Consider the following 27,375-nt stretch of genomic DNA (forward strand, 5'->3'; position numbering starts at 1 on the left):
AAGAATGAGGAAATTCAATATCATTATAATAAACATGATTTAATAATTTTTTTTCATTATTTTCTAAATTTTTAGCATTATCATATAGAATTTAATTACAAATTATAAAATTAGTCATTAAATAATTTATTATAAATTTTATGAAGGGAGCAAAAATTTATTTAAGAAATAATTTATTCAAAAAAATATTTTAAACCTTTTAAACTTAGATTTTTTATATTTCTTTTTAATTATAACACTACACACACACACACATCAAATAAACAATAATTTTAATTCAGATAATAATAATTTTTAAACGTTCACATTTATATTCTTTTCAAATTTTTAACATATTTAAATATTTATATATCTTGTAAAAGATGTTTTTATCTTAAATTTGCTCGTCTTTATTCAAATAATATAATTGAACCTCATTTTTTCTCATATTCCAATGATGTTTTTCACTCTTCTTGAGACCCACTTCATGAGTGACATAAGCCTTTTTCTCAAAATATTGCCTTGTACCTCTCTCTTCTTTCTATATATCACCTTCTATCCTATATTTTTACTTTTCAATCTCTCCATCTCCCACTCTTTCATCATCTCCCTTACTCTCCTCTTTTGAACATCTCTCCTTTTATCAACACAAAAAAAGTTGACTTTTATGTCCCTTTGTTTCATTTGTGCAGACTTGGATGACCCTTTTTTTTTTTTTCATTAGGAGACTTGAATGACCTTCTTTTTCATAAAGAGACTTGAATGACCTTTTTTCTCTGCAAGCATTGTATGGAGATCAAGACTGAGTGAGACTTGAATGACCCTTTTTTTTGGGACCTTTTTTTTTAATGAAAAAAGGAGGGTGCTTGGGAAACCTTAACCTAGTTTTATTAGATTGGTAACCTAGTTTAGAATCAACTTGAAAATGACAACCAGTCGAATTGAGGTGGTAAGATCTCCACGTGGAAGGAAGTCGACAGCCTGATCCAGTCACTCATTTGGACCAATGAAATTTCTAAACAAAACTCCCAGTCACTCATTTGGACCAATGAAATTTCTAAACAAAACTCCCACATCAATTATTACCTTGATGTCTAATATGCGATCCCTAATGTATGAGCAATACTCGAATTCCATCTCTTCCTGTTCTTCCCTGTACTGCACATTGGGCTATGCTTGCTTGTCATGCTTAACCACGTCCCTTCACTGTGCAGTAGTAACTGATGTTCAAGAGGGGCACACTTGGTAAGCTTTCAATTGACTGAACCAGTTTTTTGTTTTTTTTAAAGGTTTCTGTTTGTACTCCTGCCACATGTAAAACATGCTTGAATGAATGCAACAAAAGCAGACCTCCACTTTCGAGTCTGTAACACGGAAGAATAATTTTGATAAACCAGTGGTTTAAAGTATGTGTTCTTTGGAATCCATTGAACTTTTGCAATTGTGTTTTGTGGTACTGTGTGTTTCTTCAAGTGGGTTTATGACACATAGTTTCATAAGTGTTTTTTGCTAACTGGGTGTTGCATAGCTGGAGTAATTTTGTAAATACTTCTTCATTGTCCAGGGTTAGGAATGGATTTTAATAACTGGGTTTTGTGTTGCTTTTAGTGATTTTGAGTACCGTTTTCCCAGTTAAGAATTTGAATGGATCTCAACGAACAGAAAATGGACTGTTCCGATTAGTATAAAGTTATGCTTGTAGTTTTAGCTTGGGAATCAAGATAGGATTACCTGTGATATGTTTCATGCAGTGACATAAGACTACAGAACTCTATTAACAGTGATAAGTGTAACTGAAGAAAGACAGAAGCAAAACGGTTTCCATTTCATTTCTTCAATTTGTTGCCGAAGGTAGTGCTATCAATCACCGTTCTAATGTTAGGGTTTCTTCTATCTTTGCAGGCAAAGGATAGCTTAACTCTCTAAATTTTTTTTTGAGCACATTGGCAATGGCTTCAGTGGCTATTGCGGGCAGTGGAACTGTGACATTAGCTCTTTCTCTAAAAAACCCATCAAATCCATCTCTTAGAAGCTCTCTCAACCATTATCAGATGAGTTCTTATAAACCCAGTTGCCGTGGTCTGTGCTTTTCAAATGCCAGCATTGTTGGAGTATCTTTGCCCAAACTATGTTTACCCCTCCCCATATTGAAGAACAGAACAAGAACGGGCACAGGAGTTGCTAGATGCAGTATATCTTCATCCAGACCAGCTTCACAGCCTCGGTTTATTCAACACAAACAAGAAGCATTTTGGTTTTATAGATTCCTTTCCATCATATATGACCATGTTATTAATCCTGGTCACTGGACAGAAGACATGAGGGATGATGCTCTTGAGCCTGCAGATCTTTGGAGCAGAGACATGGTTGTTGTCGATGTTGGAGGTGGCACTGGATTTACAACATTGGGTATTGTTAAGCATGTTGATGCAAAGAATGTAACCATTTTGGACCAGTCTCCACATCAACTCGCCAAAGCCAAACAAAAGGAGCCCCTCAAGGAATGTAAAATCTTGGAGGGCGATGCAGAGGATCTCCCATTTCCTACAGATTATGCAGATAGATATATATCTGCTGGAAGGTTGCCCCTTGCTTCTCTTTTCTCTGGTATTTTTGTTGAGTTATTAATTTGTTTATTTGCTTGCCAAAATTACAAAATTACGCACTTAACCTTATACACTGATTAAGGACAAGATTGTCTACTTACTCGGTCATTTTTCATGAGTGTTTTTTAGACTTTTAATCAAAACAGCGCAGTCTTATTCCTACCATAATTCAAAGCCAGCTTGAAAACAATCACACTGATCTCTAAATGCAGCGATGTCAAATATCTGTAGCATCTACCCAGTTGTTGCCAAACTTGTTCTTTTAATCTAAGTTACCAGTTCGGGTTCGGGTTCGGATTCGGGTACAAATTCGCGGATTCGACAATTTTTTTTTCTTTCTTGGGTACGGGTACGGGTTCGTCTGTACACACACATATATATACCCATATATTATATATATGTTCAATATATACAATCCATACAAAAATAAAATATACAATGTGACTTTCCATACATAAATGATAAATCCATAATTGCCAATGCCAATAAATATTCATATATCGCAAATGTAATCAGTAAACTAATAACTAAAGTCTAATATCATATTCATAATTTGCAAAAAAGATAATATTCAAGTTTCAAGTCTTTTTTAAAAAGTCATAAAGGGGCGAATTAGAGTTTTATTTAAAAAACCTATTTTAAAAAGTCTTTTTTTATTGTTTTTTGGACCTGTGGGCCCCGTTTTTGGGAAACCACGGCCCTGGGTTCACGCGGGTCCTCCTGGGTTCCACCTGGGAAGGACCCGGGAGGAACCCAAGGAGAGCCCGGGGAGAACCAGGACCGGGCAAGAACCAGGACCCGGACCCAAGCCAAAAGGGGAAGAACCGGTATCTTAGCTTTTAATCATACTGACAGTTCATTTTAGATTATGCCCCATATTCTTGTTTTTGATGTGTTTACCTCTTGTTCGCATAGAAGATTTCAGTCTTGAATCTTGTTTGTTAGTGTTTTAAGAACAGGTCTAAATGTTGTTTATTCCAATATCAGTATTATTCGAAAAATAAATTCAATGGATGTTTCTACACAAATATATTTTTGGCAAGGAACAAAATTTTCTTAATGTCCTTTGCATTCTTAGAGAGTTCCTAATACTAAAAAATAAACCTTCTTGGAACATAGTTATCCCTAACTCTTTCCTGAAAAAGTACCAATAAACAGAAATTAGTAGTTTGATTGGTTACATAAAAAATTGTACAAGCAATAAATTCAAAATTTTAAATATCAGCTGAGGTATAATTTTGAGACAAACTCTCGCCCAGAATTCTTGTTTGATGTAATAAGAAGATTGAAGTCAACTGTAAGAATTCTCATTAACATCGTTTTCAAGTTCACTGCATCATCCAGTGGTCTAGTGACTTTTGCCTTGTGGCTGTGGTTTCTTGTATGTAAAATAGAGCAATGTTGGAGAATTTTAATGTATGCAAAATTATGCATTCACTACTTTTTGTCTTTAAGATATAATTTTCATATAAGCATTATTCTAAATGAGGAAGTGAATTTTTTTCTTATGTTCACCCGTTTATCTTGAGAAATACACATTTGCTTCCACTTATGTTGACACGAAGTTTCAGATCCATCTACGGTCCCTTGAGAAACATTCTCAATTTGCATTCATTTGTTACATCCCTTGGGCATAGTAATGAATATTTTTATGCTTATTGGTGGCTAGAGAATGAAGCAGATTTTATTTTTACCATCATTTGGATGCCCTAGCACAAACACTCCAGACCATGAGCATTGTGATGAATGTTTTTATGCTTATAAATGTTTAAAGAATGAACCAAATTCTTTTTTTAACCATCATTTGCATGCTCTGAGAAATACATAGCTCATCATAATCAATCTCTGGGTTCCATAACCAAAGAACAAAATTTATTTTCAATCTTTTTTTTGCCTCTGAAAATGTGTCATCTCTCAAGGAAAAATACATAATAAAATAATTAAATGTTACTGCATCTGAAATAAATAAATTTCTTTTGTTTTCCTTGGATTTTTGACAATATCAAAGAATTTGCAAATAGAAATTTGTGTTCCTTATTTTTCAGCATAGAGTATTGGCCAGATCCCCAGAGGGGAATCAAAGAAGCCTACAGAGTTTTGAAGCTGGGTGGAAAAGCATGCCTGATTGGTCCAGTGTATCCAACATTCTGGCTATCTCGCTTCTTTGCAGACATGTGGATGTTATTCCCAAAGGAGGAGGAATATATTGAATGGTTCCATAAAGCAGGTTTTAAAGACGTCAAGTTAAAGAGAATTGGACCAAAGTGGTACAGGGGTGTCCGTAGGCATGGCTTGATTATGGGATGTTCTGTCACAGGTGTAAAACCGGCTTCTGGTGATTCTCCTTTGCAGGTATGATATTAGACCAGAAGTTTGTATAGCCAATCTTTTGATTATGAATTACACTAGATTATGAATAGTGTTGCTTAGTGAAATGACAAATATGCTATGTTTTAAGTATTGCACCACACAGTTTGGATTGATTATACTAGATAACCATCTACATACAGTGGGATCATTTGTTGCAATATGCTGCTAATAGATAACCATTTACACGCACACATGAAATTGCTTATTCTTGTTTGCTTTGCATGATCCTTGAAAGTTTTTCTATGACTGGCTTAGTTATTAATTAATCTACTTTTGTCTTCACACAATTATATTTGGTCTGAGAAACACTCAACATGTTGATATTTCAGAACGAGTTAATTCTTTTAAGAATTATTGATCTGTAGTATGTACCCACTGCCCAATCGGTGAATTGGAATGGCAATACTTTGAGCAGAAATTGTGCTCCCAATGTGTTTTTCTGGTAGACTCTGCTCCCTAACCATTTGTTTCATCAGATGACGCTAAGATGAGATAGTTATGGCTTCTCTCACATCTGTCAATCCACAAAAATATCTATGTTTTAACAGTGGACCGCATCTCATTTAGTTTTTTAGTTGATTGCTATTGAGGAGTCTCATCCTTAGTGTTAGTTTAGATGTATACTTCATTTTCTGGGTTCCATGGTGTTGATGTGTTTTTAACGCACATGCGAACGCAGAATAAAATACCCAAAAGTATCTTATCCTCTTGTGAACAAAATCTCTCAAATGCTGAAGATTAGCTTGAGGATCACTCGAGAAGACTCCAAGGTTCATGAATGTAGGGTCACTATGTGTGGATAAACTCTGTTGGTTGATGTGATTATGCTGGTATCACAAGGGTGTTAAGATATAGCCCTCGTGAATCTAACTGATGGTAAATCGGGTATTTTATATATATCATGCCCATGTGATTTTCGATCGCATTATATTAACGGAGCACGCAGTTCGGAAATTAAACATAAACAAACTAATTGTTATGAACGGTTGCCTCCGTAGGGGCATGTCCATTCCTCGCAATTGCCACGTATGGACATGTCCCTACGTAGGCAACCTTTCCTCTTGTATTTAAAAACCGGATTCAATGATGGAGACGATCAATAACTTACGGCAATCAGTCTTCCAGAATCGCTGTCATTATTCTTCAATCCATATTTCACAACATGGTATCAGAGCCAGCATATTAAGAGAATAAATTAGACAGCCATATTACTAATAAGCATTTATCAAAAGTAAATAACAAATTGACGCAGAGGCTATATACGCAGAGGATATATCCGACTAAGAAAATATTCAAAATGTCAAGTAATATGAGAGTGGAAGATAGATTCGAAGGAGCCTCCAACTTCGTTTCCTGGAAGATACGAATCATTGCCATTCTTGAAGAACTAGAATTAGAGTCTTACATAAAAGAAAATCTACCTGGAAAAGGCGTAATAATAAAGCAAAGAAAATAATTATTGATTCAGTCAAAGATCATATTCTTCCATCTATAGCCAGACTGCCTAAAGCATATGAAGTATTTAAAACCATTAAAAATACATATGAAGTTAACAATGCGAGCAGAATGTTAACCTTGAAACAACAACTTTTAAACATAAAGATGAATAAAGATGATACAATATCTACATACTTTTCAAGGATACCTGAAGTAAAAGACCAATTACAAACTATTGGAAATGAGGTAGATGATCAAGAAATCTCTCTCATAGCCCTAAGAGGATTACCAATTTCATGGGAATCCTACATTCAATGTATTAGCAGAACACACCCCTTACCCAAATTTGAACAACTTAAGAATGAGTGCATTCAAGAGGAATCTCGACTAATCTCAAGAGGATTAGGGCCAAATAAAGAAGGAGAAATCCAAGCACTTAATACAAATACCTTCAACAAAAAGAAAAAGTTCTCCAAACGGAAGAGAGGAAATAAAAACCATTAGAAAAGAGATATGTCTAAAATTCAGTGTTACAAATGTGACAAATATGGGCACACTCACAGGAATTGTCCAGAAAGGAAGAAAACACAAGCTACTCTAGCCGAAGTCAAAGGAGAAAACTCACTTTTCTTCTTAGCCCTATCAAGTGAAATAAATACAAATAAAAACACTTGGATCGTAGACAGTGGAGCATCAAGGCATATAACTGGATTCAGAAATCAGTTTGAAACCACTTGACGGGCACTCAAGTGAAGAGGTTACTATTGGAGATAACTCCACATATCCTGTGAAAGGAATTGGGATCTGTACTATCAAACTAAGAAATGGAGTATCTCTACAATTAAAGGATGTTTTGTTTGTACCTGGAATAAAAAGAAATCTAGTCTCAATCTCAGGCCTAGCTGATCAAGGATATCAGGTTACCTTCAATGAAGATAAAGTTCTACTTTGGCCTAAAAATACAAATATCAAAAATGCCATAACAGTAGGTTCAAGAGATGGTAGCCTATACAAACTATGCAGTGATCAAAAGGAAGCACTAAATCTTGAAGTTTCAAATAATAATAAATTATGGCACAAAAGATTAGGACACCTAAGATATAGTGCTCTATCCAACATAAAGAAGATTACTTCAGGACTGCCCCAACTAAAATCTGAACACACAGGCATTTGCAAAGGATTTGCCTTGGGAAAGAATGTGAAAGTTTCTTTTCCCTCAAGCGAGCACAAATCAAAAGTTATTTTAGAACTAATTCACTCGGACCTATGCGGTCCCATATCAACACCATCCCTAACTGGATCCTTATACTACATAATCTTTGTTGACGACTACTCTTGAAAAACATGGATATATTTTCTAAAGTGCAAATACTCAAATGAAGTGCTATCTAAGTTCAAAGAATTCAAGGCACTAGTAGAAAACCAGTCAGGGAAGAAAATTAAGGTGTTAAGATCCGACAATGGGGGAGAATATACATTTGACAACTTCAAAGACTTTTGTAATTTTGTTGGGATTAAGAGGCAGTATACTGTACCATATAATCCACAATAGAATGGAGTAGCAGAAAGAAAGAATAGAACCATAATTGAAGTAGCAAAAGCCATGATGCATGACCAAAACTTACACACTTCATTCTGGGCAGAAGCTTCAAATACAACAGTCTACATTCAAAATAGATGTCCGCACTCAGTTCTAGAAAACATAACTCCTGAAGAAGCTTTTACAGGGAACAAACTATACTTAAGTCATTTAAGGATATTTGGATGTCCCGTATATATACATGTTCCTAAAGAAAAGAGGACAAAACTAGAACCATCCGGAAAAAGAGGTATCTTCATTGGCTATAGTGAAAATACTAAAGGATATCGCATTTACATTCTAGGGAAAAAATCTGTTGAGATAAGTAGAGATGTAAAGTTTGAAGAAAACACTACACTCAAAGAACCCAAGGATGATAACATTACTAAAGAAGAAGAAGATCACATAACTGAGATTGAGAGGGAGAATATCATAGAAAATTCCGAACCTTCAGACACTGAGAGGGAGGACATCATAAGAGCTTCTGAACCTCTTGTTGATGAAAATACTGAAACACTCAATAACAAGAAAAGACCTCTATGGGCAAGGAAAATGATTGAAGAGAATAATGTAGAACTGTTGGTAAACAGATTTGTCACTGCGGTCGTTTACCTGAAATTGACCCTGTTTGCCCGATGAGCAGTGACAAACGTTCCAACAGTTGGAGAGATCGTTCTGTGAAACACGATCTTCCTCTGCGTTTGAGAGGGGCAGCTCCCTCGTATGATATGGGTGTTTAGGATTTTCGTGTACTTTTAACCTGAAAGTACATAAAGGAGAAAACATAGAACTAAAAGGAAATAAGGATAGAAACCCCAACAATAGACATACGACTATCAACTGAGATTTCTCAACATTTGCAACAAATTACAAGGGGAGTTTGTAACGTAATATGCTTAGCCATGAGATGACGACAAAGAAGAATGACAAATCTCAACATACGTAGAGATAAGATACTTCGACACATTCAAACTGAGATACCAAAGGTTGCTTGTGCATCATCACATCAATTGTACAAATCACATATGCATAAAAAGACTACCAATTTGACATATGAGAAATCGACAATAATAACACATGAATACATTTAGAACATACGAACTAAGACGTATTCTTCATTATCCTTTTGGAAATATACAAGTCCAAAAACCTTTTCTATACATAGTGCAAATCAAAATGTCATTACAGGTTTCTCCTAGAATTCCAGCAGAGTTTTCCCCTCTGTAAAAAGTCCCCCCTTTCATTACAAATAGCCTTGTATTTATAGGCTTCCCAGAATAACCACCTTAGTAACTAACTTTAAATCCTGGGTTAATAACTAACTCTTTTCTGCGTAAATTTCAAAGAGTTAATAACTTACACACTTATGTGCAGAAAAGTCAATTTCCTAACCTTTGGTTACAATAAGCGACGTAAGTCACTTTTTACAAAAAGAACAACTTGAGACTTTATAATTTTGATGAAAAACAAAGCAATAAGTTATGTTGAGGTACTTCTTTGTCTTTATCTTCATTTGGACTTTCAATATGTCTTTCCATTTGAAAGGAAACGACAACCTTGAGGTTCTAAGAATTTAAGGGATTGATTGTTGCAATACGCCCATGCATTGATAAAATGATCATTGACACAAATAAATATTTGTCCACCAATAACTTGTCTTTGAGGAGATGCTCTCCAACCACCCCTACATCTACTAAGTATCTTCACTTGATCGTTATCACTTGACTTTATTCAAATCCTCGCAAGTTGGTGTTTGCCATCATTTGGAAGTCTTAAGTCTTATTTGGAACAAATTTGATGTTCTTCACAATATAGAAAGTAGTGTTTCTTTAATGAATCCCTTTTCAAAGCATCCCACTTTGCCATTAAACCTCCATTCTAAAATATAAGAAATTACAAGAAATTTGTTGAGATCTTCGATATTTAACCAAGGTAACATTGTGAGATGCCATGAATATACAACACTTTGTGAACCTATCATGAGATCATATCTCTTGTGACATTCCATCGAACAACTACTGTGCATCTTCAACCATCTGGATACATGTCTACCAGAGCATTTCAAACTATGATATCGAAATGGACCTCGTCTATTGCGTATGTTTCCACATTTATCATTAAGACAATCTGCCCAACAAATTGCACACATCCTTATACCTTCAATAAAATGCAATTACAATATGTTTCTACGCCTTGCAAGCAAGTAAAACACAGTGTGAGTGATGTATGAATCATGTATCACCAATAATCTAATGCTCTGCTTCTTGTATTTGTCATGTCCGTTTCTCCAGCTTTGTGTAGCTGGAAAGATGATAACAAAGTTTGATGAATTTGGTTTTTACACCTGCCAATTGCACTTTCAGAAAGATTAAAACTTAATAACAAACCTACAGATCTTGCGTTCATCGCATTAGATGAGATGACATCTTTTTGAGGTGGTTTGTTAAACGCCTATGTGCTGCATTAATTCAAACATATTGAGAGCTTCCTCGCAAACTCCATTCTGTGCATATCCTGCGTTCATTGCATTCCATGAGACCACATTTCTTTGAGGAATTCTGTCAAACTATTCACGTGCGTTGTCTGTGCTTTCCCTATGCCCACGATCTGCTTCCATGCTATTCTGTCAAAACAGATACATGACTGGCAAATGCTTGAACGCTCCACTAAAGAATAACGGTTTTAAGGAGAGGGACCCCTCCCTACTATGGGATAAGTACCCGATCGCCCGAATGCAATAACGAGGCCAGAGTAATTAATTTACTATTCGGTCGGGCTCATGACTTGAATGAAGACCACACATCAGACCAGCACTCTAATCGAATACATCAGATGGATTCTTCTTATTCCTAAGCATTCAGACTGTGAATCTGGAACTATAGTAGACTGGGTACCTGCTGATGACCCACGAATCCTTGGATAACCATCAATACTGGTAAGAAATGACAAGAACAAGAATGACTAAAGGTGAACTATATTTTGGGTTACGCCGCTTGAAGATGACTGGGCGTTGTCAGCCAATTCGTTTGGTCTTCTCCTTACATCGAAAACAAGATCAAACCACCAAAGCAACATTCCCACATTGGCTTGTGAAAGTTAATGCCTTTTCAACTAATTCATTTCGCACATATCGTGCAGTCATTGCGTTCCATGCGATGACATATCTTGGAGGTATTATGTCAAACAGTTACTGTGCGATATCCATGCTTCCACGTCTGTCATTCAACCCGGGCAAATTGCAGTTGCTTGAAAGTTTCTAAAGCCTTTTCAACAAATTCATTTTTCATATGTCCTTCAATCGGGTATTTAATGAGATGACATCTATTTGAGGTATTCAATCGAACAATTCACATGTCACTATATGTTTCCACATCACGTGTTCCATAATATATATTCTGTCAAAGAATGGCTTCACTTTCTGCTAGCTTGAGCTCCTCTTCAAATAATTTTGTCAAACAAATCACGTACGCTGTCTGTGCTCTCCCTATGCCCACGGTCTGCATTTTGTAGATATCCAGCAATCATCGCATTTCATGAGACCACATTTCTTTGAGGAATTCTGTCAAACTATTCATGTGCGTTGTCTGTGCTTCCATGATGTGCATTCATGTCGATCAAAGCAGCTGCAACTTCAACATCTGGTGAAACCATTTACCTTCAACGCATTGATGAACATTCATAACCTGTTGTAATGAAGCTCATTTTTAAATTCTTATGAAAGAGGTTAAGAATGCTCAATTTTTGAGCATTTCTAACCTCTTGACAAAGTGGGACCCGCAAGGTTAAGAAATGAGGTTAGAAATGCTCAATTTTTGAGCATTCCTAACCTTTTTTTGATAGGTTAGAAATACGAGTTAGAAATGCTCAAAAAGTGAGCATTTCTAACCTTTTTGACAAAAGGTTGAAAAATGAGGTTAAGAATGCTCAAAAAGTGAGCATTTCTAACCTCCCGCTTCAACGAACAATCGAATACATCTTGGAAACCATTGACCACTGAGAGGAATCAAGGAAGAATGCAATCAATATTTTTAAACAACTTTTTATCGCAAATGACTAGACATATTAAAATAATTTAAAATATTAAATTATTATTTGAAAAATAATTTAAATATTTTAAATTTATTGCTTTGGTTGGGGAAAAATGGCATAACTTTCAAACGGTAGGGAGTTAGGTCCTCAAATTTGAAACACGTGTCAATGGTAGGGAAATAGGTCCACACAATTATTTACACCTCATGACGAATCCCAGGATGAGATATTTTAATCATTTTGGGGCAACAGGCACCAAAAATTGAAAGTTTAAAATATGACAAAGTATGAACTGGGTTTAGGTGAAAGTTGGCCACACAATATAAAATGACGTTTAGATCCTGAATGTCAAGTGATTTCCCTCAATTTTTGATATTTTCAAAATTCTTTCATTTTTCATATTCTGACTAGTAAGGACCTTGGATTGCGTGTTCACTGTTTAGGCAAAAGCAGCTATTGGATCTTTACTCGACATTGAGACCGATTTAAAGTTCAAATTTTATGTAGGCCAAATATGGGGGAAACAAGAACCAAATGAAATTTCCAAAGAAAATAAGAGAACAAGAACTCTAAAATGTTATGTTGCACTTCTAACCGAACTCACAAATTCTGAACCAACAAATGTCAGAGAAGCTTTATCAAAATAGGCTTGGAAAGATGCTATGGTTGAAGAATAACAATCTATACTAAAGAATGATGTTTGGGATATAGTGCCTAGACCAAAAGACAAATCAGTTGTCTCATCCAAGTGGTTATTCAAGATCAAATATGCATCTGATGGCAACACTGAAAAACATAAAGCTCGCTTTGTGGCCAGGGGATTCTCTCAGAAAGCAGGAATTGATTATGAAGAGACATTTGCCCCAGTTGCTCGGTATACGTCAGTAAGAACAATCATTGCAATTGCAGCATCCAAAGGATGGAAAATTCACCAAATGGATGTAAAGACTGCCTTCCTAAATGGTTTAATTGAAGAAGAAGTATATATAGAACAACCAGAAGGATTCACCATACGTGATAAAAATTGTTATGTTTGTAAACTAAAGAAAGCTCTCTATGGGCTAAAACAAGCACCTAGGGCTTGGTATGCAAGGATAGACAACTATCTCTCCAAACTAGGGTACTCCAAGAACCTAGCAGATCCCAACATCTACTTCAAGGCATCAAATGGCAATATGATTATATTGGTCCTTTATGTGGATGATCTTTTGATAACAGGAGAGGATAATCTCATTGTGAAATGTAAGCAAGATCTGGCAGCAGAATTCGATATGAAGGATCTAGGGCTTCTACATTATTTTCTGGGATTAGAAGTATGGCAGAAGAAAAACTATATCTTCCTAAATCAAGGAAAGTACACCATAGATATTCTAACTAGATTTGGGATGATAGAGTGTAAGCCATTAGCTACACCAATGGAAACTAATTTACACAAGCTAAAAATTGAGGCAGAAGATTCAGAACCTACAGATCCCACACTTTACAAACAAATCGTCGGTTCACTCATGTATTTGGTAAATACTCGTCCTGATATCTGCTATGCTACAAATGTATTAAGTCACTTCATGTGTGAACCTAAGAAGATACATCGAATGGCTGCTAAACACATTCTAAGATATTTACGAGGCACAATCAGACTTGGCTTAAAGTATGAAAATGTTGAGATTCAACTTGAAGGATATTCTGATTCTGATTGGGCCGGAAGTACCACTGACCGTAAAAGTACTACAGGATGTTGCTTCAGTCTTGGTTCTGCTATGATATCTTGGTTCAGCAGAAAACAGTCAGCAGTTGCACAAAGCTCCACCGAAGCAGAATATATGGCAGCCTCCATGGGAGCTCGTGAAGCGGTATGGCTAAGAAAGTTATTATTTGGATTATTTGGAAAAACTCTGAATTCAACCATAATTCACTGTGATAATTAGAGCTGTATCAAGCTCTCAGTAAATCCAGTTTTTCACAATCGATCCAAACATATTGAGATCCCTTATCACTACATAAGAGATATGGTAGATCGAAACATCATAATACTAGTGTACATTAGTACTGAAGAACAAAATGCTGATATCTTCACCAAGCCACTTGCAAGATTGAAGATAGAATACTTCAGAAGTAAACTTGGTATGACTAGATTATAATTGAGATTATTAGGATGAAATTCCTACCATGTGTAATTTGTTCATGAATAAATAAATAAAATGTATATTGCAATATTCTAACTGTGTTCAAGAAGATGACGATCTTCTTATGTTTAAGGTTACTATTTCAAGGTGACAATCTTGACAATAGTTGACCAAGTGTCAAGATTGACTACATTAAGTTGTTGTCCCGGACTGTGCCGGATATCTTGATCCTAAAGTATGTGATCATCTCATGATTGACTTCTCAAGTGATTGTCCCGGACTGAGCCGGATATCATGATATTGAGTTTATGACAAGACTATATTAAATGCTGTCCCGAATTGTGTCGGAAGTCATGACAGAATATGCTCCCAAGAAAATTACTTAGATCCACTCCTACTAAGAGGGAGTGTTAAGATATAGCCCTCGTGAATCTAACTGATGGTAAATCGGTTATTTTATATATATCATGCCCATGTGATTCTCAATCGCATTATATTAACGGAGCATGCAGTTCGGAAATTAAACATAAACAAACTAATTGTTATGAACGGTTGCCTCCGTAGGGGCATGTCCATACGTGGCAACTGCCACGTATGGACATGTCCCTACATAGGCAACCTTTCCTCTTGTATTTAAAAACCGGATTCAATGATGGAGACGATCAATAACTTACGACAATCAGTCTTCCAGAATTGCTGTCATTATTCTTCGATCCATATTTCACAACAAAGGGGACTTACGTTGAATTATCGAATGCTTGAATTGCTGGAACTTGATCATCTGATATTTCAATCTTGTGATGTTTTTTGTCCTAAACTAACTTGAATTGAAAAAAAGGGCAAAAGGAAAGGGTTGAGAGAGCCTATTCTAAGGCTTAGAATGTAAGAAGATAGTTGAATGATTAGCTGGAATCCTATTGAATGAGGTCCCACCATCAACTTGAACAATTTGACACAAGGTTAGTGCAATTTTCGAAGGACATTTCAATGGTGTTCAAATTATTACCATCAAACATTGCTCACCATTCAAGTTAATGCATAAACAATGAATGCATAAGAATTTGAATTTAAGCTCATATCACTCCAGTTGACCATGCAAGGCACTCTTACAATCAGCAAGAGGCTGGTGGTATGGACAAAACGGATTCCACACAAATGCATTCAACAATTTCATCCACTCAAATTAATCAACATGAAAGTAAATTGAGAAGTAAAGACCATGCGAGTTGTTGAAGCAACAAATCAAATTCACCATAACTTCAATGAAATCAATTGTTCTCTACAACAAGGTTTGGCAACAATCTTTGCCTTCTCCTAATCTAACTTCTATTCTAATTGCTATTCTATTCTTAGCTCTATTCACTATTCACTACTCTATTCACTATTCTAGCACTATTAACCTTTTCAAATGAAGAGCTTGAGCCCTTTTATAATGCTCTCAATACAATTCACTGGCTTAGATCAATTTGAGATCAATGGTTGAGATTCTACAATAAAAACCCTAATTAGGGTTTGTTACAACAAACTTAATTTGGCCAATGAAATAATTACAATACTTTGGCATAACCAATAGATAACAAGGGCAGGTGTCTCGAAGTTTGTGCAATCATATGATGAGTCAGGTTCATTGAATCAAGATGTGTTGATGTGGAACTTCTTTGATTGGCGAGTGGTGACTAGGACGATGACTAGGATTCCACCTTTATCTTGCACTTGTAGGCTTGATAGATCTTCATGAAGGAGTATTTCTTGATACTCAACATTATCATCGATGATCTTCTAACTTTGATTAACTCTTTTGAAACTGTCTTCTCGAATGCCTTGATCATGGAAGTTAAATGTGTAAATTTTAGTTTTGAAGTATTGATGAACTTTTGATGTCACCATTCTCTCTCTCCTTTGGAATTCCTTCTCTTGGGACTCCCTTCATGTCGTTGATGTTGTAGATCATGTCTGTGTAAGTGAATGCTTCTTGTGTGATCTCCTTATTTCTTTCTTCATCTCCTGCAAAACAAACAAGCAAGTATTAAATACACTTGATATATAGTTTTAATAAGAGCATTTGCCTTCATGAAGGGACACTTGAAGTTGTTGTTCGCTCTTAGAGAGGATCTCTTGAAGTGTACTCCACCCTTGATGTTCCTTAAGTTGTCCTTATCTTTTGAACTTGCTCTCCTCTATTTTCTTTCAACTTTAAGGTTTTTAGTCATTGATTGATGACAACATTAAGAACTACTTTTAGGGGAGGTCTCTTATAGGACTTTTGTTCTGAGAGTGCTACTCATGTAGTTTGCCTTGACTTTGTTTCACATGAAATGATCTTCGAATATTCACCTTTTATCTTTTCCACTCAAAATGATCTTTCCTTTGCATATAAAGTTCGCTCTTGGAGGTCATTACATGAAATCCTCTCTCAAACTTACTCTCAAAGCATGAAATCCGCTCATATACCTTGACTTTTGAAGTTGCTCACCTTACTGAGATCGTGAAGTTGCTACGCAGATCAAATCATAAGGTTCAACATGACATTTGCTCATGTGGATGAGTTCATGAAGTTCGCTTGTTTTACTCAACTCATGAAGTTTGCTCTAATCTTTCAACTAATGAAGTTCGCTCCAAATGTTCAACTCATGAAGTTCGCTCCAATATCCCAAGTCATGAAGTTTGCTCCAATCTTCCAACTCCTGAAGTTCGCTCCAATTTTCAAACTCATGAAGTTCACCTTTGTATGAAATTCACTCCATTTCCTTGACTCTTGAAGTTTGCTCCAATTTGTCAACTCATGAAGTTCACTCCAAATCCCCAACTCATGAAGTTTGCTCCAAATCCTTAACTCATGAAGTTCGCTTGTGTTATTGAGTTTGTGAAGTTCATTTCAAATTGAATCCATTCAAGGTAAGTGCTGTCAAACATCCTTCCCTCCTCTACTTTCAATTTCGCTCATGTAGGTTTGAAGGTGAAATTCGCTCATGTGTGCTCATTGATGAAGTTCGCTCCAAATCTCTCAAACATGAAGTTCGCTCCAAATCTCCAACTCATGAAGCTCGCTCCAAATCCTTAAGTCATGAAATTTGCTCCACATTCTCAAGTCATGAAGTTCGCTCCAAATGTGCAAGTCATCAAGTTCGCTCCAAATTGTCAACTCATGAAGTTAAAACCTAGAGAAGACTTGACAATGAAGTAGATTACAAATGAGCTTGTCAATCATTTCGTTGCACATGAATTCAATCCTTGGAATATCTCATTCAAACGCTCAAACTCATACTTACACATATTCTCAAACAATGCACTCAAGGGAAAATTCGCTCATCTACCTCTCAACATGAAGTTCGCTCCTTTATGCCTAAACATGAAGTTAAGGTTTTGGGGGCTTTGAGAATGAGGTGGATTGAAATAGGATATTGTCTTCTTGTACATCACCTTGATTCATTGTCTCCCTTCAAACTTGCGAGATGAGGTCTCTTGGAAACAACTTTGTCCGAGGATATTTAAAGTGAATCTTGCTTCTTATGGGAAGCAATTGGAGTTTTTACCTTGAACTCTTGGATTGTCCCTAACTAGCAACTTCTTAGACTCTTCAGCTGAGCTCCTGATTGACTCACATGACATCTAAACCTTATAAACTTACTCATTTCACATTTCACACAAGGCTATTCACCTGACTCCTAGCCTCCTGACCTTATATTCCCCTTCAAATGCAAAGGCTAATAGCTAAGGAGATCAAGCACTACCAAGAAAGCAGGAAAAAAGTGGGGGTCCCCATTTGCGATGGGGCGATGTGTGAATACCTCACAACACATGGCCCTTTTGGGATGGGGATGACAGTGCTCTGAGGCCTTTTTTTGCAGATGGCAATGCTGGGAGGCCTTTTTGGTAGACAGCAGGTTATAGCAGCATATTGTAATTTTGATAAATAATTAGGGATATTTTCACAAGTGTAGCTGTACATGACATAAAGATTGAAGTTTAGACATTCTTTAGCTGTATGTGACACCTTTTTTACACATAATTCTTGTAGACATCCTAATATGTTTAGTGTAATGCTGAACAGTGAATTTGATGTTTACAATCATGTGGCTGCTGAGATTGTGAACTATTTTACGTCCTTTACTCACAATTTAAATTTTTCTTCAAATCCAAGAATGCTGAGCTTGAATTCTGCAAATATGTATTAACTAATGTAAAACGGCCAGCATGAGGCCTACACCCATGTTGGCTCTGCAAATTACCTTACAATTGAACTAACTGTGAATAAATAATACCATAAATTATACCCCTTTTTTTCGTGTTTCACAGAATGATCATTTTATGGGCTAGAAGAATAGCTTTAATAATGAATTCATGCCCCTTTTTCTTTTTTTAATGCTTTTTTAAAAGATAATTGTTTTTCCATTTTTATATGTTTTGGGGGTGTGTTCCAATTCGCAGTGGACTTAGGGATGGGTGGAGGAGGCTTTCACATTTTCGAAATGGGAGTGGGGTTGAGACAAATGGGAAAGGGAAGGGAAAGGGCCCAGGATGCATCTATGTGTAGTGGTGTATTTTATTTTTTGTAATGGCTCTAGGTATGTCTTATATACATGCCATGGTTAGGTAATGTGTTTTTTTTTTTTCCCTTTTTAATTAATTAGTGGGAGAATCTATTGGGGCTTGCCTCCCCTGGAGAAATATAGAATAATACTTTACCACTATTACAAATATACCAACCATAATTGTTGCACAAGCTATGTGTAATTGTAAAATGAGATACAAAATAGTGCTTCATATAATCAGCAGAGTTGATACACAGATGTACTACTCTAAACTGAGCATAGCCAAAAACCCTATGACCTACCATGCCATACAGCTAACACCCCACAAGAAAACAGAAAGAGGGAGCAACCAGAATCAGCTATGCTGATGAGACTCACAGCTGCAACAAACAATCACCAAGAAAAAACCCCTTAGCATTTCTTTTCAACAAACACTCCACTGCACCCTATCAGCATTGCCTTTTTCTCAACAACTGACTACCTCTTCCACCTACACACCCTTCAAATTCTTTTTCTCTGCAGCAAGCTGCTTCTGGAGAGACCTACCAAGAGAAAGAAAACAAACACCATGGCACAATTCTCTTTTGCACTAGGCACGATGAATGGAATCGCCATAGAAGCCCAAGATTGTAAAGTCACTGGAAACTTCCTAGCGCCCACTATCGTGGGTCACATACAAACTCTCCAATGCCATCCCCACATCATTGCAATAAGTTTTTCACAGACAGAACTCCCTTCACACCACCTTTGAATGCAAGCACTCTCTACCATTCAAATCCAGAGAATTTAGAACCGCAGCCCCATCAGACTTTTTCACTTCCTTTTGCACCAAGAAACCAGCATTTTCCATCTCCTGCACCCACTCGACATCACCAAAATGAACCAGGAGAAACAGTAATAGCAACCAGAGCTATATCTCTACATTAGGAACCATGATAGCTAGCTTTGAGACAAAAACAACTCAAAACGGAATCTTTCGACTTTGACTTCCCTGATAATCCTAGGTCCTCTTCTAAGATGCCTTTAATAAACCCTAGCACTACATCATTGTTATAGACAAAATTAACCTTAAATCTCTTATTTTCTACTATTCCTTTTTGCCTAGGATTATGCTTTTCCCAGTCCGTTCCTGCTCCTCATTATTAACATCACACAAAGAATAATAGACAGATTCCACACCAAAATCAAAGCCAGGCACCAAAGCTCCAGAATCCACTTTTGCCAAGCTACAATTCCCAACATCCTCCACATCCATTGAACCCAGTCATGCTTGAACACAACATAGCAAGCCAGGGCATTAAACTCCCATGAGCCAAAATTCTCCTAGCCAAAATCTTCAAAGTACCTTCAGCTGGAGAAATAAATATCCCTTACTGCCACTCACAATTTGACCAATAAACGGTCCATTAAAAATATATGAATCTACAAAATTATGGAGGAAGAAAGTAACAAAGATCAGTTTCACCCCATGCAGAACCATGACCACCATATAATGTTGTTAGTGGAACCTAATCAATTCTGTAGTCGGCTAAGTAATGCTTTTCTGAATTTGCTGCCCTTCAGCAATGAGAGTAAGTAACCTTCTTGAAAAGCAGCTTGATGGGATTTTCCTCTTAATGACCTCTTTCAAGATTCTTATTTGGGAAACTTCTCTTCTTCACTGCTTTCATTACAATAAGTGAATCCCTTTCAACTACAAGATTTTGAATGCCAATTGAAGATGCTACCTCCATTCCTACCACAACTTCCTCCCATTCTGCTTCATTATTTATATTGTGCAAGTTGGAGAATCCAAGATCTGAAAGCACAAATACTTGGTATCTTCTACTGGTGAACAAATGAACACAAAAACATGCGTATCATATAATATGAAGAGTTTGTAAGTGTAGAATGAGAGCCTGGCATATATAGGCAAGGTAGAGGAGGTAGGAAGGTAGAAATGAATGATTGACTACTGCTCCAAAGATGCAACACATTTATGCTCATATGACAAGTGTGTGAGCATGTGTAAAGTGTGTATGCAATAGGTGTCTCAAAAGGTGAGCACATTTGTCTCAACCACATGAAGTGAGACAAAAAGCAAAATGTCCCCAAGTGGAGACTTAACTAGTGTGAATAGATCACCCTTTCGTCAACCTAGAAAGGGTGATTAGCTAACCAAATATGTAATGATCCTATTTACACTAACACCTCCCTGCCCCCCCTCTTAACTGCAACTCATGGAGTAATGTATGCAAGGATGATGATGGGTCTTGGCCACTAGGCCATGTTAAGTACCCATGTACAAACAAGTTTCTCAGAAGTATAGTAAAAGAAAAAAAGTTGTGTGATAAAAACCCCTCTCAAAAAGAGAATTGATACAATGAAAATGCACAAGCGAATAAGAAAGAAGATTGGTTTCATAATTACCCCCAAAGGACTACTTTGTTTACCTCTACAAGTGGTAAATTAAAATATATACAGGAAATAATAGTGTACATAGCAATACATACCAGACACGGCAGTAAAATATATCTTTATTCGCACATACAACTATAACAGAGAAGAAGACCAGATATGGTCGGCCAAGGATTACAATAGACACGACTATATCGTCGCACTTCCTTGGCGGTACACGACATATTTAAAGGACCTGATGGTTGCCGAGAGGTACACAACCGTCAACCAACCAACACATAACTACCCGAGAGTGACAACTCACTCAATATAATTAATTAATACATTGCCGGGTAACCAAAATTATTGAACATAACGATACGCATTCTATGCCGACTACATACTTCTAACACAATGTACAATGAATATTCCCCCTTTCCCTGCCCCGCGCCCCCCATAGGAGAGAAAGAAGAGGAGGTCTATGTGATCTCCCATAAAGTGAGAAGGAAAGAACTCCATGTGAGGAAATGTTCCCTCCCAAAACTGAGATGAGAAGAGAAACCATGCAGCCTTCTTTCAAAATGGTGCCTGTAGTGTTGGTAGATGCTCGATGTTTGATACTGAAGATGATCCATGATTGTTGAACAACATTTATCCCCTTGGGAAGAAACAACACAAATATGTGCAAGATGACTTCCCATTTCTGATAGGAATATATAGGAAGTAAGATGAATGTTCCTGCATATTGCACATGATCCAAAGACTATGATGATGCCCATGATGTTGTCTTCAGATGATGCTCAAAGATCTCCAAGCCGATGCTAAATTGTGACAAATGTTGATAGGATGAATAATGAATTAGGTGACATATAAGATTCAAGTATAGGAACCATGAATGCATGGTGACAACTGGACTGATGAGAATTTAATACTGTAGATGACGTCAAAATGGCTGATAATTAAGTCTAATATATGAAATCATGAATACCTGCAAAATCTGTCACTACAGAAGTTGATGTAGGGAAGGTAAGAGGAAGATTCAAAGATGGAGTGACAACAGTGTTGATGTGACTGCCATCAAGTAGAAGGCATATGTCCTTAATCGTGTCTTCCAAATATGCAATATGAGACTCTACAAATAGAGATGATATGTCTAGTATAAATGCATCCTAATGTCGTAGATCAAGAAAACTGATATTGATGTCTTGGTGCATAGAATCGTTGGAAGCCATGGATATATCAACTTTGGATTTTGATGTAGCAATAGGTGATGGAGGAGACGAGATCTCAATGCAAGTCATGGGGCTACTTTGTTCATCCTCAAATGATGGTGATGTCTCACAAGATATCTGAGTGAGACCATATGATGTTTTTGCATGTACTGGAACTAGATGATTAGATTAGACAATGCATGAGTGAGAATAAGTTGCTTCATTTCATTAGTTTTATGACGAATGCAATCTTCTGCTCTATGCCTCTTCTTCCCACAATATTTACACTTGATTTTACATTTATTATGAGTATTATGAACAATACTCAAATGGAAGGGATTTAGTGTGAGAGACACGATTGCTTGAACAAAATAAATTAAAAGTAGAAACAACTAGTTCGCCCAAATCAAAATGATTAGTGCCCCCCAAAACATGTGCAAAATAATTTAAAAGTTTGCTAGATTAGATGCCAAAATCTTTTTTTTATAACACAGATTTTTACAACTTGTGATAAATGGGCAATCCAAATCTTAATTTACATGTAAATTTGAATTCCTTGTGAAATTTTGATGTGTCAAATTACTGTGTGCAATATTTCAATAATTGGGGTGAAAGTTATGCACTGTCAAAATTTGCTTACAAACAATGATTTCAAAGGCCAAAAAATAGTTTTAAACAACGCAATTTCTAAAAAATGGCTACAACATTTGTGATGGAAGTAGCTTTTCATCAACTATTCAAATTCAAGAAAACACCTCATTTGCAAGATATTGCAAAATGAAAATGTCCCCCCTTGCTAGGCACTTTGTTGAAGCTTGTTGGTTAGCTGACAGTTTGAAAACCACTAGATGTTAACAAAAAATGTTGAGGTTTACAAAAGATTCTAGTGGTTAAATATAAACCACTGTCAGTTATGTAACTTGCAGCCTATACATGTAAGGCTAATTAAAAATGGTAGTGATTTACTAACTTGACATTTAACATTGAATGTGATTAAAAAGGTTAATGATGGGCGGTTAGCATTGAATGCTATTGACCAAAAAAGGGACCACACAAATGAAAATGTAACTGCTAGTTGATTGTGTAGAGCCTGACTTTGTGGGAGGGGTGCAAAGGAATGCAAAATTCCTATTTGACTTCTCCAATGGAATGGAGATGTATGCTGTTGTGGTGAAGGCCACATTGGAGTTGTTGATTGAGTCATGGGGTGTGTTGATGTGCGTTTTATGACTATACCTAACACAAAATAAAGTTCTCCAACGGTCACTTCACTCTCTCTTGATCAAAGTTCAATTGTATGCTTAAGATCGCGAATAGTTCAAACAATTGACTCTAAAGTTCCACTTCCAATTATGCAATGGACGTGACTCAGTTGGCTTGATGTGATATTTTGGTAATCCAAGGGGACTTACGCACACTTAAAGAAGATTTAGAGACATTTTCGAATGATTTAGCAATGAATGGTTCAAATTTGGGGAACTTTTTGATTTGAAAATTCTGAAAGTAAATAAAAAAGGGTTTAGGGGGAGCTATGCTAAATCTAAGAACATAGGAGACAATGATTGCTTGAGTGAAATCAACCGCACTTTGCTTCGCCAACTTCGTACAACTACGCAAAGGGGGTGTAATCTTCAAAGATTGTGCAAGAGATTTTCATAACACCAATGAACACCATCAACAAACAATGCTCATCCCATGATTGAAGTTAAACTTTCACATAAAAAAAGGCTCAGACTAACCTTGCACTGTTAATAATAACTAGCTATTAACAAAAGGTATGAGCAAAGATTTCACTACAAACATTATCGTTAATCCTGTTCATCTAAATGCTTAAAATAAATCTACTCTAAGTGAGGAAAGCAAGACCATGCAAGCTATGAAATAGGACAAGTATACACTATCAAAGAACAATGTTACAATTTACTACTCCAATAGCTTATCGCGACAATCTCAAAAACAATCTTTACTCCCTTTACAAATGAAGGGGTGACCCCTTTATATAGGCCTCCAACCTTGATTACATGCAAACCCTAATTAGGGTTTGACTTAAAAGATTCCACACACATGATGCAACAAGGTGGGAATAAACATTAATGACCCATCATGTCCACTATCAATTAATTATATTCTTGCCAAAAATGCCGTCCATTGTGCATTAAATGCACCACTTCTTTCAAATTTGTCCGATGTGCAATAAATGCACCATCACCTCCAAAATCGGTTACATGCAAAAGATGCTCCACCACTTCATTAAGTACGATGATTGCCATGCAATGAATTAGCCGCCACCTTGATCAAATATTCCAGCAATGCATGGGCCACTATACTCAATAGATTCTCGCCATACAAATGGACCTTGTCGTCATTTTTAATTTTCTTGATTGTACTTCATTAATACGAAATATTCTCTTTGCATGTCGCCAACTCATCCTTTACAAGAATCTTTCCATTTCGGGCTCACAAAAGACATTTTCGAAGATTTTCTTGCCTTGGAAGAATTTTAACAATCTTGTCCATTTGGAAAGAAATCCTATTTGTTTGAATTTTTGGAGAGAAATTTATATCCTAGAAGAATTTTTTTTCATGTTTTTGAGTTCATCTTGTTCAGAGGGAGATTTTTGATCAATTCATTACCTTTCCTATTTTTTAGGAATTTTTTCATTTTTGAGCTCTGGAAATCAGGAGAGAGAAAATTCTCACTTGATCAATTTTATCTTTGTCTTGAAATTTCTTCACTTGGAGCGGATTTTTGACTTATTGAATTGATTTTCCCTTTGCCATGCATCCAATTTATCCTTGGACACTGAATTGACCCTGTGCAGGAATTTTTTCATGGAGGAAGAATTCCTTCTTGACCTCACTTAGGCGTACCTCTGCCTGGGTGCTAAAAACACCCTGTTGAGGATAAATGTATTTGGAGCAGAAATCCTCCACACACCTCGCGCAACATTTGTGAACCCATCCAACTCTGCAAAGAACCTTTGAATGGAACCCACGGGATCTTGTGGGTCTGGTGGGGAAACCTGAATGCCAACATCTGCATGATCCTCGGCTCGCCTCAACTCAACACCCATTATCCCAACCTCTCCTAGCTGGGTGCTTCTGTCCTCAATGTTGATAATTGTATGTGTTCTCTTTCTGACTTTCCTCCTTGCTGGGAGGTTGCTCGACTTCTCTAGTCGCTTGACTTGCTATCTGGCCATCCGCCACCGTACGTGATGAAGGGGGTGGGGGTGCATGCGGTGCTACAACAAATTTGCCTAGCTAGCTATCAAAGGAGGCATCTATGTCCTTCCCTAGTCTTTCGCCTTCTGTCATGACAACCTCCTTGACCATAGGGATATCTCTTACCACACTCTCGGTTGGCTCCAATACCACTCCACTCGTAGGGATATCTTGGCGTACCACTCCTTCGGTTGTAAGGGTCTCTTGGCGTACCACTCCCTCGATCATAGGAGTCTCTTGGCATACCACTCCCTTGGTCGTAGGGGTCTTTACTACTCCCTCCACCACAAGTGTGACTTTCTGTGGAAAGGACACCACATGGTGTCGTACCTTCCGTGTTTGCAGAAACCCCTCAAGTACCCTTTGAAACAACACACCTATGGGAGTGGCTTCTCCAAGAGGTGTAGCTAATCTGAGTGAGACTCTGGGGGTACCAATTGCATTGAAGAACGTAACTTGGTTGCTGCAAATTTAACCCTTGCTATAATCCTTTCGGGCGTTGGGGTAGGTGTTATTTCCTTCTGGTGGCCGTACTTCCTCCTCAGTTGCCAGTTGCTCCTCCTCTTCCCCTCCTTCCAAGTGTGGCCCTTCTACTTCCTCTACCTCCTCAGATATGACATCGTGGGGTGCCAATCTAAAACCCTTGCCCCCTCTTCTGCTGTCCACGTCTTCTATCTCTTCTTCAACTTTTACCTCTTTTGAACTCTCCTCTTCATGCTGGGTTCATTCTCTTGCTTTCTTCTCTTCTCGACAGGTTGTGCACTTTCACTCTCAAGTGTCCCAATGTACCCAGTAGTACATTGGCGGTTTGTTGGGCTTGACCTTGCTTTGAGGCTGGAACTTACCCCATTTTTCAGGTGGTACTTGTGTCCTGACGGCTTCCAGAAAAAGGACAATGGCATGGTGGCACATATAAAAAGTTTTGTGCTCCAGCGACGAGAAATCCTAAATCCTGTTTGAGAGTAGTTGGGACCAATTATAAATCCTACCGCTGTGGTTGCCAATCATGATCCCTATCATCTAGACGGCTATGTCTGACGCCTGGCTTGCTCCAGTGAGTCTATTTTTTGCCAAGTTCGTCAATCACCGCCAGTCAGGATTGCTAATGAAGGTGCGTTTTGACCCTCTACTGTTACTACTACTCCACAGGCTCTTTCATTCCATTGGTGTCAGGTCATTGCGGTAGACCAATTTCAACAAAAATTCCTTCCTTTCCTTCTTGAGCTTGCTTGCCGACTTTGTGGTTGAGTCTCCGTTGTCTGGAATGCCAAACACCTGTTGAAAGATGTGGTTTAATTGATACTGTGATGGAACAACCTTGGTACTACATGATTGATCGATGTGCACGGGAGTCATACCCCACCACAAGGGTGCAGAGAACGGGCCCAAATTCTTTGACATTGAACACGGGCATTTTGTATGGCATGGTCAACTTCAACTTTCCTGAGTGAAGTCTTCAGATGGTCTTGTGGGGTTTCATCCCACCAGGTACGATGCTCACTTCCTATTATACTTTCAAATGTTAGATTTTCTATTGTTACTTTCTCTTTCTTGTGCTCACCTTGCACCTTTGGCCGTACCTTAGCCTTCTTACTGCTGCTTGCTTCCCCAATTTTGGTTGCCCTCATTGTCGGTATGTGAGTCTGACGCTGCAGAATTTTATTTATCTGCCCTTGGTTATGGCCTTTATTATAACTGTCTGCTTTTTTTTCCTGACCGGGACCCCCCCAGCTCGTCCTAACTATGCTTGAGTTGTACAAGCCCTTCTGTATAGCCTTGTGCAAACTATCTCCAAAAATCTTCCTTTGCCTTTGGAGTACAAGTCTTCCTCCTCTACTATTACACCAAACTAACCTCGTTGGCTACCATGTATGAATTGGCCTCTTCGGCTACCACCTACAAACTGAC

At 37.3% G+C, this 27,375-nt stretch overlaps 1 protein-coding gene across 1 annotated transcript in view; it reads left to right on the forward strand.

Annotated features, from left to right (window-relative positions):
* The first annotated feature begins 1,067 nt into the window (after positions 1-1,067).
* The window catches only part of LOC131028331 (2-methyl-6-phytyl-1,4-hydroquinone methyltransferase, chloroplastic), a 45,568-nt gene continuing 19,260 nt past the window's right edge, over positions 1,068-27,375 (forward strand). The window contains exons 1-3 of the mRNA XM_057958594.2: positions 1,068-1,224; positions 1,882-2,560; positions 4,631-4,937. Of these exons, the coding sequence (XP_057814577.2) occupies positions 1,929-2,560; positions 4,631-4,937 (939 nt within the window). The 5' untranslated portion in view covers positions 1,068-1,224; positions 1,882-1,928. The remainder of the gene's footprint in view (positions 1,225-1,881; positions 2,561-4,630; positions 4,938-27,375) is intronic.

This window comes from Cryptomeria japonica, chromosome 7, assembly GCF_030272615.1.
Source record: "Cryptomeria japonica chromosome 7, Sugi_1.0, whole genome shotgun sequence".
Lineage (NCBI taxonomy): Eukaryota > Viridiplantae > Streptophyta > Pinopsida > Cupressales > Cupressaceae > Cryptomeria > Cryptomeria japonica.